General features: G+C 35.2%; 2 protein-coding genes across 2 annotated transcripts; both read right to left on the bottom strand.

Annotated features, from left to right (window-relative positions):
* Window positions 1–5,399: 5,399 nt before the first annotated feature.
* On the bottom strand, window positions 5,400–7,176 carry LOC140974365 (cytochrome P450 81Q32-like). The gene is made up of 2 exons (XM_073437760.1): window positions 6,263–7,176; window positions 5,400–6,152 (listed from the first exon to the last, which is right to left on the bottom strand). The coding sequence occupies exons 1-2, from the start codon at window positions 7,133–7,135 to the stop codon at window positions 5,535–5,537; spliced, it is 1,491 nt and encodes a 496-aa protein (XP_073293861.1). The 5' UTR covers window positions 7,136–7,176; the 3' UTR covers window positions 5,400–5,534.
* Window positions 7,177–12,510: 5,334 nt separating this feature from the next.
* On the bottom strand, window positions 12,511–14,384 carry LOC140974364 (cytochrome P450 81Q32-like). Its single transcript, XM_073437759.1, has 2 exons — window positions 13,419–14,384; window positions 12,511–13,287 (listed from the first exon to the last, which is right to left on the bottom strand). Exons 1-2 carry the CDS (start codon window positions 14,292–14,294, stop codon window positions 12,670–12,672), a joined length of 1,494 nt encoding a protein of 497 aa, XP_073293860.1. The 5' UTR covers window positions 14,295–14,384; the 3' UTR covers window positions 12,511–12,669.
* Between the last annotated feature and the right edge of the window lie 2,368 nt (window positions 14,385–16,752).

Below are 16,752 nucleotides of genomic sequence, written 5' to 3'. Positions count from 1 at the left end.
GACTTCGTTGAAATGGATGAGCCGGGTAAGGAGCTCCAACGGGTCAAATCAATAATTTATAGTTTTTAGGGAATTTGAGTGAAGATAATGGCTCCAATAGCACCTGCAAACAATGAAAAGAACTCGTGAATGGGCGCCGGAGGGGTGTCCGGCATGGCCACTCCGATGCTTAAGTCAGCAGGGTACTCAAGCGATAAAACCCATGTAGTCAAGTGATGACTGTGTGATATTGGTGTGAATCAATGAATCTAAATGTAAAGGGAGAACCTGATATTTATAGTAGAAGAAGTAATGATGACCTCGTTCTTCGTGCTACCTACTAATTATAGTAGGGCAGCTACATTCTGACATGTCAAATCATACACTAGTCACATCCCGCCTGTCTGACTTTGTCAACCACTTGGATTAGTGTCAGAGATAGGACGGTCGCCCACACCTCCTGATGACTTATATGACACGCCAAAGTCAAGTTGCTCTGACAGATAAGATTTTCCATATTAATATACTCAAGTGTGGTTCAATTCTCGAGGTGGCTCGGGTAGTCGGTTACCCGGGTGCTTGTATAAGAGCCCGGGCGTCTGGTTGCCCGGGGAGTAGAGCCCGGGCTTGCACCTGCCAGGCTTCAGAAGAATCAATCCTGCAGATTGACCCTGATTTGGGAATCCATCTGATATCCCGGGTCATCCATGACCCGGGCTCTTACAGGGGTATCATCACACATCCCTTAAATAGTCGGGCTAGAGTCATACTCGCTGTCCCGATTAGTCATGCTTGGATTCCCAAAGAGATGATCAATCTGGTTTTATAAAAGCATCGGGGGCTTCATGTCTCCCAGAGATTGAGATGAGGAGCCGGAGTCTCGTGTCTCATGGACTTGAGATAAGATGTTGGGCCCTCGTGTCTCCCGGACTCGAAATGGTCGAGGTATGGAGCCTCGAGCCAGGGTACGGATCCCTGGACTTAATAGATAACCAGGGTGCGGAGTCCTGGCCTTCATGAATGGTCGAGGTACGGAGCCCCGAGCCAGGGTACGGACCCCTGGACTTAATAGATAACCAGAGTGCGGAGCCCTGGCCTTCATGAATGGTCGAGGTGCGGAGCCCCGAGCCAAGGTACGGATCCCTGGACTTAATAGATAACCAGAGTGCGGAGCCCTGGCCTTCATGAATGGTCGAGGTGCGGAGCCCCGAGCCAGGTTTGAGAACCCTGGGCTTATAAATAACCAAGGTGCGGAGCCTTGGGTCTTGGATTATGTCTTGTGACTTATAGAAGAGTCGGGCCTCATATCTCTAGGACATAAGATAAGATATCGGGGCCTCATGACTTCTGATTTTTAAATAAGAATGTGGGGGCCTCATGTCTCCCGGACTTTCAAGAAGGTGCCGGGGTGGTCTGGTATGGTCTGCCCGGGCTCTGGCATGGTCTGGCCGGGGTCTGGCAGGTCTGGCCGGGGTCTGGCATGGTCTGCCCGGGTTCTGCCATGTCTGGCCGGGCTCTGGCATGGTCTGCCCGGGTTCTGCCTGGTCTGCCCGAGCTCTGGTATGTCTGGCATGGTCTGCCCGGGTTCTGCATGGTCTGCCCGGGCTCTGGCAGGTCTGGCCGGGGTCTGGCATGGTCTGCCCGGGTTCTGCTTGGTCTGCCCGGGCTCTGGTATGTCTGGCATGGTCTGCCCGGGTTCTGCTTGGTCTGCCCGAGCTCTTAACTTTTCTGCTTTTCCTGCTATATTAGTTTTCTTAAAATTAAATCACTAACCTGGAAATACTGAATCCGAATTCATTTTCGGTAGAGTGAAACTTCTCTGGTTGAGCTAAATTAGGTGACTAAAATAGCTGTATGCTACTGAGTGCATAGCAAATGCCCTTCATGCCAATCCGGGATAGCTGCTGAGCTTTAAGCCCATATGAAATGCACAGATAAGATCTGAGTGCCGAGCTGGTCGGGCTTGTATGTTTGCCAAGCAGAGGTGGACTTATTTTTGAATGGAAACCATCTCTACGTCTTGAGCTCAAATTCCCACAGACGGCGCCAATGATGTGACTTCGTTGAAATGGATTAGCCGGGTAAGAAGCTCCAACGGGTCAAATCAATAATTTATAGTTTTTAGGAAATTTGAGTGAAGATAATGGCTTCAATAGCACCTGCAAACAATGAAAAGAGCTCGTGAATGGGCGCCGGAGGGGTGTCCGGCGTGGCCACTTCGATGCTTAAGTCAGCAGGGTACTCAAGCGATAAAACCAATGTAGTCAAGTGATGACTGTGTGATATTGGTGTGAATCAATGAATCTAAATGTAAAGGGAGAACCTGGTATTTATAGTAGAAGAAGTAATGATGACCTCGTTCTTCGTGCTACCTACTAATTATAGTAGGACAGCTACATTCTGACATGTCAAATCATACACTAGTCACATCCCGCATGTCTGACTTTGTCAACCACTTGGATTAGTGTCAGAGATAGGACGGTCGCCCACACCTCCTGATGACTTATATGACACGTCAAAGTCAAGTTGCTCTGACAGATAAGATTGTCCATATTAATATACTCAAGTGTGGTTCAATTCTCGAAGTGGCTCGGGTGGTAGGTTACCCGGGTGCTTGTATAAGAGCCCGGGCGTCTGGTTGCCCGAGGAGTAGAGCCCGGGCTTGCACCTGCCAGGCTTCAGAAGAATCCATTCTGCAGATTCACCCTGATTTGGGAATCCATCTGATATCCCGGGTCATCCATGACCCGGGCTCTTACAAGGGTATCATACATGGAGAAGGATCGAATCTGCAGACCTCGTATACTGCAAGACTATGTTGGAACAAACTGACATATGTAAACCATAATGTGAGATACATTCATTAATACTCAAAAAACCTAACACCTTACCATATCAATGTTAATCATATTTAACATAGTCTATGAGATACACTTATTTACATGAAATCCCAACATTTGATTAATGATCCAAAATGCCGACGAAATCGAGAGAACACTCTACAAAGTAAAAGTAAAATCCAACTCGAACCGACGAGTCGAAAGGATTGGAGATATATTTAAAAGAAGCGAGAATAATCGTTCAAAACACGGTAATAAGAGGCACAAGTCTTCATTTACAAAACAAAATTATTTTTCATGTTTCCATTCTCGTCGGTGTACCTATTGACAAAGTATTCAACTATAAAAGTTAACCCTCCCTCCCCTAGACTTTTTTTTTATATCATAATCTAGGAGATGGGAAAGACTCGAACTCGAGTCAATACATGGAGAATTCTAAAAAGATTATTGGGCCAAGCCTCCCCTAGACTTTGACAAAAAAGAAAAAAGAAAATATTGAACTCTAGAAATTTACATTTAATATTTATGAAATAAAAATTTTTCGGGGATTTTACTTTTTACTAGCAAATTACATCGATGTATATATATAACCTTTGACTAGTTTTTTGTTTTGACAAGTGAATGCATAAATTTGTTTGAATTCTACCCCACTTTATGAATTTGAGCTAATAGACGGCACGTTGGCCCAAGTTGTCGATTTCACCTCGTAGCGTGAAGTCTTAAAATTTAAAAGTCGTCAGTCAAATGTATATATGGACTTTTTTCTCAGAAAAATATTTAATGCATTTTTTGTAGGGGTTTTAAAATTTATTTTGAAGTGAAAAAATCAGAAATTCTAAAACAAATAAACCGCACCGAAAACAATTTTTTTTTACTTTGGATTTAAATGTTAAAACCCAAGTTTGTATGATTTGGTTCGTATTACACACGTCAAAACCCAAACGATCGGAAAAAACTCATGTTGAATTATATCGAGATTGTTGAAAAAACCCCATGAATATTAACTCCTCATTTCTTTAAATTTTGGGAGCACATACCCCTGAAAACACGATAATGACTAATTTAAAGAATTGTCCAAACTAAATAAAACAGATCTATTTTAAAAATTTAGAGTACCCAATATATATATTTTTAAATTCTTCTTTATAATGTGTTGAATCATCTATCAATATATGAATTTTCGATGCTTTTGCCCCTATATTATCTTATCATAACCAGTTAATCACCCACCCTAAAAAATAAAAAAAATTGGATACTTCTCAATTGAGATAAATTTCATTTTCCATCCGCGTTTCTTGAAACCAAAGCAGTTTTGATCTCTCTTATTTATGTTTTCTTTAGTTTTTAATGGTAAGTTATCATTAGACAAAAAGTGTCTAAAATTTTTAAGCAAAAACTTGTGTGTGACGGTCTCATGGGTTGTATTTTGTGAGAGATATCTTATTTGGATCATTCATGAAAAAGTATTACTTTTTATGTTAAAAGTATTACTTTTTATTATGAATATCGGTATGGTTGACCCGTCTCACAGATAGAGATTAATGAGATCGTCTCACAAGAAACATACTCAAATTTTTATGTCAAGAGATTTTTCTAGTATATCATAAATAAGACGAACCAAAACGATTTTGAGCCAAAATCGTAAGGGCGAGAGATATAATTTTGATTTATGCCTCTTTAATTTAGTCATTTTATTCCGAAGAATTACAAATCAAATCTAATTTTGCATCAGTGAGTCGACATGACTTGCGACCAGTCAAGTCCAAATTCTAACCACATTTTTTTCTTTTAAATATATTCGGAGACTTTTTTCTCTTTTCAGAATTCTAAGAGAAACTTAAGAAAATTCTTCTAATTCATTTTCGTGGAGAGTTTATCACAATTCTTAACTAATATTTGATTATTTGACTAAACTGATTTTCACCAAATTAATTCCCGGTCAACATATCGATAGCAAAATTCCAAATGCAGAACGTGACAGAAATTTGGATAAAATTTCTCCATTCATGCACCTAACCTATGGAAAAATTTATTATACATTCTATTTTGTTCGGCAGAAAAAATTGAACATTAAGGATTATATCTTTCAATAGTTGGTAATTTTATTATTATTATTATTAGTGCTAATATGACAACATTTCATAAGCAGAATTTCATACGTTAGCAGCAGGATAATTTAAACGATCTATCGCTCTCTCGCGTAGAGGATAATATATTTGACTATGAAGCTGAATCTGATGTGTGTTGATGTCAGCGTAAAATTGGCTCTTGTTGGAAGATTTTTGATGGATCGTCAGATCAACTTTGGTGCTATGAAGACCCGAATGACGAATATGTGGCAACCGGGCAAAGGGCGACGCCTAGCTAGGTCGTAATCATAAGCCATGTCTCAGAGGAGAGTTGGCTCAATTTAAAGAGCTGGCGACCATTCTTGGTACTTGCCTCAAAGGCATCCAGCCGGCCAGCTAACCAACTTCTCATAGATGCATTGGGCTTAGGGGTAAAAAATGATCACATGACAGTAATGAGGAAATGATTACGTTCATTTCAATTCCATGTACAAAAAATAAGAAACAACAAAATATAACCCTCCTGAGAATTATTTCAAAATTTTTTTTATTTAGTAAAATAGATTTATCTTAAGTTATACAGGGCATGCAAATGGAGTAACTTCATGACAAGTAAGAACCCTTTTGGACACCTCAACCATTCATTTCAAGTAGCTGACGAGAAAACATTGTGCAGCACTTCGCGTGATTTGCATTCCGCCTCAAGCGGTATAGCTTTAGGCATGGATATCCCTATCCCCTCACTCAAATCCACCATTTCCTCGCTTATTCTTCGCCACTCAAGACATTGAACCAGTGACCCTAAGGTCAATCCCACAACCCGTTGCGCCAGACCACTTCCTGGACACGACCTCCGGCCCATCCCAAAAGGCAGCAGTTTCGCGGGTCCGACCTCTTTGCCTTCAAATCTCTCGGGCTTGAAGCTGGCAGGATCATCCCAAGTCATGGGGTCTCTATGGATGGCCCACGCATTTACAAGCAGGATTGTTCCTTTAGGTATGTCGTATCCCCCGATCTTGCAGTCGTCGGATGATTCGTGTTGTACTAATAATGGTGCTGCAGGGAACAACCGAAATGTCTCGGAGATTATGTTTTGAAGATATGGTAGCTTGGGTACTTCTGATTCATCGATGAGGCGATTGCTTCCCACGAAGCTGTCCAATTCAGCTTTAGCTTTCTCTAGCTTTTCTGGATGGTTGAGCAAAGCAGACATAGCCCATTCTATGGTTATTGATGTTGTGTCGGTTCCACCAAGTAGCATCACCTGAAAACGGAAAAATATCATGAATATTCCTTAACAAGGGTAGATTTACTAGATTTAAATCATTTAATCTTTATGTGGTTCCGTTTCCAGGAAACTGAGCGCTAACTCACCAATATAATGCCTTTGATTATTGAATCCGTGTAGTATTCGGGTTGTGACTCTTGCATATCAAGAAAATGGCCAATCATGGTGGTTTTGATTTTATCACGGCGGTGCCCATTAATCAATCCTTGTAAGAAGGTATCCATTTCCTTACCCATCCTTTTCATACCTTTCACTTTACCGTCATAGTCTATCCATTTCAACACCGGGAAAAAATCGGCAGGATTCGATATACCACCGTACATAAAAGCCTTTTTAATCAGCTCTCGGTACTCCTTCGCCTGTTCATCATCCTCGGATACACCGAAATACCTCTTGCCCGCCACCATTCTCATGATAATATTGAAGGACAACTCGGACAACAGGGACTTGAGTTCCACTCTGCTAAAATCATGCTGCGACTTTTGGTAGAGCTTCCGCAGAAGAATCTTGGTTTCATCTTGTCGTATGGACTGAAAAACGTTCAAGCGGGCCGAGGAGAATATCTCGATTGCAGTGAGGCGCCGGAGATTGCGCCAATGCTCGCCGTATGGGCAAGTTGTTAGGCCTGTGTAGTTGTAGCCGATGTATTTGCCAATGATTAGCCGAGGCCTGTTGGCTAACACGATGTCGTTCTTGGTGAAGCATTCCTCGGCGGCGGTAGGGGACGAGACCACCACCACGAGGCGGCTTCCAAAGCGAAGGGAGAAGATGGGGCCTAAACTTTCTGAGAATTTATGGTAGATTCGATGCATAGGCGGCCTGAGCAGGTGGAGGTGGCCTATTACAGGAAAAGCAGGCACCGGACTCGGTGGGAATTTTCGGTTTCTTAAGTTTGATGGGAAGATTAGTGCCAAAAGAAGGAAGAGTGGAAGGAGGGCGTAGAACCAGGTTGCATCCATGGTTGATGATCTGTTTCACTCCTGGATGAATACCTCCACAATATGCAAGTGTTATCCTGTTTAATTATAAAGATAAGGAGTCTCCCATTATTGTCATTCATGGGGATATTTTATCGAGGACACGTGTATTTTTAAAAGCCTTGTCTTTTGTATTTTTTGACAGATTAATTTTAAAAACAAAACACACAATTATCTAATCTCGTTCTTTTTTTTTCCTTTCTTTTTATTATTTATAATTATAATTATGGTATTAGTTTGTTAGACTACATAATAATAATATATATATATGACTTAAAATGTATGCTATTATTAGTATTTGGTCTTTTTTATGTCTATCAATATTACCATATGTTACTTTTTATCTAATGATTTATAATAGTATTTGGTCTTTTTTTATGCCTATCAATATTACAATATGTTATTTTTTATCTAATGATTTAGCTTTTTTGATTTAGCTTTTCATTACGTAAATTAAATTTTAAAAATAATCCATTTACACTTACAAATTACTCGAATAAACATGGTAACAAATAATTGTGATATGTCTTTTTTTTTTAAACCTCATACTAATCTCTTTAATTAACTTATGACTATTAGCCATAAATTATAAATTTAAATAAAAGTTATATGATTTTGACATTTATATATTACTTGAATAAAATATGATAAAAATCATTGTGATATGTTTTTTTAACGTTTAGAATTTTCTAATCTCTTTATTCTACTTGTGACATGTTATATCATTTAACTTTGATGATAACAAATAATAATTCATTGTATTAGAAAAAGAAACCATTTTTTGTGTATTCACAGCTGTTCGACCGTTCTGTTAAAGACAAAAAACAAGGTTGACAAAAAAGTGATATTTTATGTTACATGTTACAAATCCCTTATAATTGTTTTATCATGTAACTTTCTATTAAATAATAATTTGTCTTTGAACCATGATTTTTTATATGCATACATTAAATATAAATAAAATAGACTCGCGCAAAATAATATCTTATATTACATGTACAAAAAAATTTCAAAAAAAAAATGATTAATAATTTATAAATATAATTACATGACAAAATAATTAAGGTTAAATTTTACAGTCGATTCATGGAATTAAGTTATACAATAATTTCTTCCTATATGTTATATATCATAGAGACATGAATCAATGAATTAATTAGTAATTAATTAATTAAATTGAATATACAGTTTAAAATTTTGTATACTTGTTCATATTTAAATATTTATATATCCAATATAATCAATTTTCAACCACAAATTATTCATATAAAGGGGAAATTGGGAGAATATCGTCTTGATTTTAAAATTGTGATGTTACTATTTTGTCCACAAATAGTGGGCTGTTGAGATATTTTGGTAGTCATTGAAAATTAAGTGTTAAAGTTGACATTTGAATTGTTTCTCTGGATTTCTGACAATATTTCATCAAAATATTATTTTTAAGTTATCTGTACCAGTATCGTGAGGAGTTAACACATTTATTACAATATATAAGTATTATAATCTCTTTATATTAATATTCACTTTCATTTTTGAAATGTTATAGGTTTTGGCAAAATGAGGAACAATAACTTCAAGCAAACAAATACACAAAGTTAGTGGCGAAACCAAGATTATATGGTAGCGGAGCAAAAATATAAATCAATAAAATTATTGTGAATTTATCGATGTTAAGATACATAACAAATCTTATATCATAATATAAAAAATTTCAACCTTATAAATAAAATAAATATAACTGCTAGGATCAAGCACTTATTACTAGGCCAAAAAATATAAATGTTAGCCAAGACACTTTATTTTCTTATACTCTTGGTAGCGCAGAGTACACCTACTTGGCTGCTAATGGGTAGAGATGTTAGACACATGAGTCCAGAGAGGTGCGTGACTATCTGCTGATGGTTTTTTTTTTTATTTCGTTAGATGTCGGTCTGACGGTCTTATCGTTTCCCTACCGTCAGCCATGTATCAGCCAAGACATTATTACCCATTAAAATCTGAAGTCATTCTTTTACGGTCCACTTAGCCAATCAAATCAATCGACACAACAACATCAGCTTGACGCATGAGAACTTCCCAGGAGTTCACTCATCCCAGTGTCATTGTCATTCATGCATGCTCAGTATTCCCTCCATACAAGAAGTATATAAATATGATTTTTGAGAGACTTGAAGCAATGACATCGATCTGATACCAATTTTTAGGATCAAGCGCTTACCACTAGTCCAAATATTATAGTTTTTAGTCAAGGCACAACTTTATTTCCCAATACTTGTGACGACGAAGAGTGCACCTATTTGGGTGCTATTGGGTAGGATTGTTAGACCCATGAGCACGGAGATGTGTGTCTATCTGCTGCTGTTATCTCATATCTGTTAGAGATCAGTCTCACCATTTCTCTACCGCCTACCCTGCCCACAGCGGATACAATATTACTCGTTAAGATCTCGTGTCACTCTTTTACGGCCTACATAGCCAACCAGATCAAACAACACAACATTAGCAACTTGACGCATGAGAAATGAGATATTTAAAGAAAATTTTAATCGACACAATGCAATAGTACAACTACATGTAGTTATCACTGTAATTTCGCAACTAAAATATCAAGAAATTTTTCCACCTATTATTTTTATATTATATTTAAAATAATTATGAATCCAAATTTTCATTATTTTGAGTTTATCTTTATTATGAAAAATCGTTGTGAATAAATTGAATTTTAAAATTCTTATATCTATATATATAACATTTTAATGTATTAGCCTAAGTATATGTAATGAAAAACTACAAAATGGACTTATAAGCCAATGGAGTAAAATATATATTCACATATTACAAAATATATGGACAATAAAATCATGAATAAATTTTTGTTTTTAAAATTATTTTTTACAGTGAGATGAAGAAGATAAAATGAAAAAATTATTAACTCTTTTGAGTTACACATAATAAAAAAGGAAAAAGAAGTTTCGTTTTTCATACAATAAATTCAGTTTCCAAATTAAATGTATTTACCTATAAAATTATATTTACTATTCAAATTTTATAAATACAATTATTTTTTCTCAAAATAAAAATACACAAATTTCCCGTGAAAATATTTAAACAATTAAAAAAATTAAAAATATTATTATATAAAGATAATATCAATAAGATATTAGTAATTTAATTATTCTCATTATGCTTATGAGTTAACATGAAATATTAAAATATGTGTCATAAGTGTCAGTAAAAATATGATTTATTGTCAAAAATATTATTATTATTATTATAAATTGCAAATAAATGACAACATTCAATCAATAATTTTTTTTATCAATACGTCAAAAATTTTATATATTGATAGATTGTGATAATAATATGAAATTTTTATGTTATCAAATATAAGTATTTAATAAATTAAAGATGACGAAGAAAGTAGAAACATCAAGTAACAATGATCGTCACTCTACATAAAATAGAATAATAACAAATACCATTGTAAATTAAAAAATTACAGAGAATTGATTGATCAAAAAATGTAACAATTGAGGACTATAATAAAATGTATTATATGTTGAGAGAATATAACAAATAATAAAAGAAAAACGATATTATAAAAAAATATCTTCAAAGAATTGAGTATTCCAAATATTTTTTAAAAAATTGAACAAATATTTTTATATATCTAAATTAGTTGATATAAGCAATCAACATGAATTGTCAAAAATTACGATATTATTGTCAGTATCTTTTATTGAATGAATTAATTTTATTTCAAATTTTAATCATTTCAACGAATGTTTCTCACATACAATGCAAATGTATTATATATATATATATATATATATATGACTTGATATGACCTACGGGTACTTTGGACTTGGTAGAGGATGAACTCAGGTCATTTGGAATAATCACGACTATTGTTGAGGAAAATGAGGCCTACACGTTAAGATAAAGACACGTACACTTGGTGACGAATGCAGTGAGCTAAGCACGGAACCTTCGATGAAATTACATCTTTTGCAAAACCTAGATGGTCATCCGCAGCCATATATCCAAAAATCGATCTTCGCCTTTAGACCAGCTATGACATGTTACTGTCATGTTGAAAATTTAAAATCTATCATTTTTTGTAAACCTCTTATTATAAATTTAAAAAAAAAACAAATTTTTTTTATTAGATTTCGTACCATCATAAATAAATCTAAAAAGATCTCACTTATTCACGTGTCAGTCTACATTATTTACCTAATATTCTTCCACTTTCAAATTTTTGATATATTTCGTCACCACATTCATCATGTCTGCGATTTATTTGTTTTTTGTTTTTTTTAAAAATATTTATATATAATAGAGTTTAATAACCCATGTGAGTGGCAAGTTGTTTTCAAGCTTATCCATCCACTCTCGACATGACATACAGTTAGGTGGAGAATGGTTTTCAATTGACATGACATTAATATAAGATGTTTTTTCGTCTAACGTTATGCCTAAACTTATGTTGCACAATATTTGATATTTTCTCCCATAAATAATCTAAAATTTTATGAGAAGAACATTACATTTTAAGTTGACATATATAACATAGCAAGAATATGTCAGATTCAAAATAAAGAATTAAATGTAAACTTAAATAAAAATATGTTTCGATAATGTTAGAAATTATATGTCAAATGCCTTTACCCGACATTTATCAAAATATCACACTCAAGCTATATATATGCATCATATAACATATCATGTGAACAAAAATTAATAAATCTCATCATTTTCCCAGCAGACTCTTGGCTAGAACTAAAATCAAACTTATGTAATTAATAATTCAAATCAATTGCATCCTCCCCTCAAATCTGCTGCTCCCCCACCCCAAACCTAATTATTCAACAAAATCTCATTTCTTTAAATAATCCAATCATTATTTTATAATTAATTAATGAAAATAAATATTTTTTATTTTAGTAATATTTTTTTAAGAATAAGAACAATAAATAAAAATAAAATGATGAAACTCTTAACACACAATTATTAATTATTATAAGTATTTTTAATATTACCAATGATATTCAGTTACTAGTGTCCACATGCTCAAAGCTACCATGAAAATCATGAGAAAACACAAATCACCGAGGTTCTAAACAACAAAAATTATAAAGGAAAGTGTATTATATATAATCAATTTTTTTAATGCAATATAAAAAAAAGTTGTGACATAGAAGACGGAGATCATCTGTATGTTCTCTTTTCACCATTTTATTCAAATAAACCATAATATTATATTTTTACTAAATAATTATTTATAATTAGAAGTAGGAATCTGTTTTTAAAACAAGTAAAATTATGTATTTAACAAATTATAATTAATGTTGAAATTTTTTTGGGTTAAAAAACAAACAACACACCTTTTTCTAATACATGTTTCACAAAGTTTATTATCGATACAAAGAAGAGGGAATCCATAAAGATAATGGAGCAACTTTTCAAGGCTAGTAAGAACCATTTTGGACGTCACTTAAAACCATTCCAATATTTCAGGCAGCTGACGAGAAAACTTTGCGCGAAACTTCGCGTGCTTTGCAATTCGCCTCAAGTGGTATAGCTTTGGGCATGGTTATCCCTGCCCCCTCACTCAGATCCACCATTTCCTCGCTTATTCTTCGCCACTCAAAACACTGAATCAGCGACGCTAAGGCCAATCCCACGACCCTTTGGGCCAGACCACTTCCTGGACACGATCTCCGGCCCATCCCAAATGGCAGCAGTTTCGCCGGTCCAATTTCTTTACCTTCAAATCTCTCGGGCTTGAAGCTTGCAGGATCATCCCAAGTCATGGGGTCTCTGTGGATGGCCCAAGCATTTATGAGCAGGATTGTTCCTTTAGGTATGTCGTATCCCCCGATCTTGCAATAGTCGGATGATTCATGTGGTACTAATAATGGTGCTGCGGGGAACAACCGAAATGTCTCGGAGATTATGTTTTGAAGATATGCTAGCTTGGGTACTTCTGATTCAACGATGAGGCGATTGCTTCCCACGATGCTGTCCAATTCAGTTTTAGCTTTTTCTAGCTTTTCTGGATGGTTGAGCAGAGCAGACATTGCCCATTCTATGGTCACCGATGATGTGTCGGTTCCAGCAAGTATCATCACCTGAAAATTGGAATAGCTCCTGAATTCTTCTTCAAAAGGAGTTTAGTGAATTTTATCGGTCTTGTTCATGTTATACTCAATTTCATTCCCGAATAAGTAAAAGCTGGGAAGAAAGAATTATGCTAACTCACCATTATAATGCTTTTGATTATTGAATCTGTGTAGTACTCCGGCTGCGCCTCTTGCAAATCAAGAAAATGGCCAATCATGGTGGTTTTGATTTTATCACGGCGGTGCTCATCAATCAATCCTTGCAAGAAAGCATCAATTACCTTAATCAGTCTTTGCATACCTTTCTCTTTACCATTGTAGTCTATCCATTTCAACACCGGAAAAAAATCGGCGGGATTCGATACACCACCGTACGTGAAAGCCTCTTTAATCAGCTCTCGGAACTCCTTCGCCTGTTCATTCTCCTCGGTTTCTCCGAAATACCTCTTTCCGGCAACCATTCTTATGATGATATTGAAGGACAGCTCGGAAAACAGGGACTTGAGTTCCACTCTCGCGAAATCATACTGAGACTTTTGGTAGAGCTTCCGCAGAAGAATCTTGATTTCATCTTGCCGTATGGACTGAAACATGTTCAAGCGGGCCGAGGAGAATATCTCGATTGTAGTGAGGCGCCGGAGATTGCGCCAATGCTCGCCATATGAGGTCGTTGTTAAGCCCGTGTAGTTGTAGCCGAGGTATTTGCCGATGATTAGCCGAGGCCTGTTGGCTAACACGATATCATTCTTGGTGAAACATTCCTCCGCGGCGGCTGAGGACGCGACCACCACCACGAGGCGTGTTCCGAAGCGAAGGGAGAAGATGGGGCCTAATTTTTCTGAGAATTTATGGTAGATTCGATGCATAGGAGGCCTGAGGAGGTGGAGATGGCCTATTACAGGAAGTGCAGGCACCGGACTCGGTGGGAGTTTTCGGTTCCTTACGTTTGATGGGAGGATTAGCGCCAAAATAAGAAGGAAGAGTGGAAGGAGGGTGTAGAACAAGGTTGCATCCATGGCTGATTCGTTTCTCTCTGAAAGTACCGTATGAATACGTCCATAACATTCATGTTTATCCAGTCTGTAATTTATCGGGAAATTTAGGGAAAACGTATTGGTTTGTGACTTATTTTAAAAAAAAATTCACAAATCAATTTACATAAATATCCTTATGTTTAAGTGTAAATATATCATTAATTTAAATTTTTAATATTAATTTCATCCATCTGATTCAACTCCAAACTATATTTCTCTTCTACCTCATTTCATTTCTTTTTCGATCGTATTTCCTTTCCCGACAATTTTCGACGAAGATCCATTCAATCTAAACAAACTCAATCGGACAAATGATTGACAAAAATCTGATAATATAAACGTTTATTTCGATTTATTGCATCTGTTTCTTCGACTCACTTGAAAAAGAAAAAATCGACCAAATTTTGGATACACCTGAGTCTTGGTCGACCCAAGCAAAATTTTGCTTGGGTAGACAAAATTATGATCTTTTGCTTGGATCGACCAAAACTTGGTCGATCTTTTGCGATCCAAGCAAAAGACCAAACTTTGGGTAGACCAAAAGTAGGTGACCAACAACATTTGGTCGACCAACCCAAGCAATACTTTGGTCGACTCAAACAAAATGTGGGGTAGACTCTACCTAAAATTTTGGTTTACTCAACATCGATCAAGTTTGGGTTGACTCAGTGCTTGTTTTTGTATTTGATGGGACATTATGTATTGATCTTTTTAATTTCGATTTAAATATTTATGGTGTAATTTTGTTGCTGGTCAGTTTTTTGGTTGACCATGATGATTTCTGGGTCGACCATGTTGCTTCTGGGTCGACCCTATTGATCTCTGGGTCGACCCATGTTGCTTCTAACTCGACCAAAGTTGCTTTTGGGTCGACCATTTTTCTAACACATGAATCCATAGATTTGACAAATATGACCGATAATTATTTAATTTTGACGGATAATTACACAATTTTGATTAATGTTGCATGTTTTTAACATATAAATCACATAATTTCACAAGTATTTTCTATAATGTTATATGATTATGTTACATGTTATGGAATATGAGTCACAATTTCACAAATATGGTGCATGTGTTTTGACATATGAGCCACAATTTCACAATTATATTATATGTTAACGTATGAATCATAATTTCAAAATTATGTTTTAATATATGAATCACAATTTCAAAACTATGTTACATGTTTTAACATATGAATCATAATTTCACAAATTCAACAATTATGTTATATGTTTTAACATATGAATCACAATTTTACAAATATGTTACATGTTTTAATATATGAATCACAATTTTACAACCAACTATGTTACATGTTGTTTTAACTTTTAATATATGAATCACAATTATGTTACATGTTTTTAACATATAAATCACAATTTCATATATAATATTACATGTTTTAACATATGAATCACACATTTAGCTAGGTCGACACAAAGTAGACCTTGTTGCTTTGCTTTGGGGTCGACCCAAAGGTATATCCTACAAAATTCAACAAAAATTAAGATAATAAGATAATTAGAATAGACAAATAATAATAATAATAATAATAATAATAATAATAATAATAATTTAAAAAAACAAACTTGTCATAATTATGGGTTCTTCTTGGTCAACCAAAATTATGTTGGTGGACAAAGAAGAATTTTCTCTTGGTTTAGTCGACAAAGAATTCTTCTTGGTCGACCAACAAAATTTTGGTTGACCAAGAAAATTGTTGGTCGACCAAGAAAATTAATCTTGATCGAACCATAATACTTGATCGACCAACTTAATTTTGATCGATCAATTTTTCTGGATGGACTCTTATTTTTTCTCAAAGTAGATTTTGGGTCGACTAAATTGGTTTTGAGTCGACAAATCACGATTTGGGAAAAAAGACTCGTAAATTTTAATTGGGGGAAGATGTGTGTCGACCGAGAATATGTGTGTCGATCGAAAAGAAAAAGAAGGAGAGAATTAATTAAGTTATAGAATTTAATTGCATTTAATGCAATAACATATCAAAGTGTTTTATATCTAGTCATTTTAAATATATTACAGATTTTGGACCATAGGACTAGATAAAATCATTCTGACAATGTTTAAAAAGATCAAGCTGTTTGTGCTAAAAAGTCATAGGTGCAGATGTATTTGAACTCAAGTTACAAAGTTATCATATGTCAAAATTGATCGACAGTCCAAAGTATTCAAATCGTTGAAAATAAAATTATACCGTCAGTAGTTAGAAAATAGTTAAATCTAAAAAGATACTAAAGTCAATCTGTTCAAGTAGTTGTCTTGGAAAAATTACACAGTATTCTACCAATCTCGAATGACAAAAAAACTATCTAATTCGGATATGATGCATTAACTTTATGGAAAGCAAATTACTTGAAGTATCAAAAGAACAAACAACATTAATGAATATTTAATGATATGAAATGACATG

This window comes from Primulina huaijiensis, chromosome 3, assembly GCF_012295235.1.
Source record: "Primulina huaijiensis isolate GDHJ02 chromosome 3, ASM1229523v2, whole genome shotgun sequence".
Lineage (NCBI taxonomy): Eukaryota > Viridiplantae > Streptophyta > Magnoliopsida > Lamiales > Gesneriaceae > Primulina > Primulina huaijiensis.
This window is presented reverse-complemented; position numbering and strand designations above follow the sequence as displayed.

Bases quoted from the DNA above. Each gene is read 5' to 3' on its own strand.
- LOC140974365 (XM_073437760.1), bottom strand. From the start codon at position 7,135: ATGGATGCAACCTGGTTCTACGCCCTCCTTCCACTCTTCCTTCTTTTG. The intron at 6,153-6,262 runs GTGAGTTAGCGC...TTCCGTTTTCAG, and splicing joins TAATCAAAGGCATTATATTG to GTGATGCTACTTGGTGGAAC.
- LOC140974364 (XM_073437759.1), bottom strand. From the start codon at position 14,294: ATGGATGCAACCTTGTTCTACACCCTCCTTCCACTCTTCCTTCTTATT. The intron at 13,288-13,418 runs GTGAGTTAGCAT...TCCAATTTTCAG, and splicing joins TAATCAAAAGCATTATAATG to GTGATGATACTTGCTGGAAC.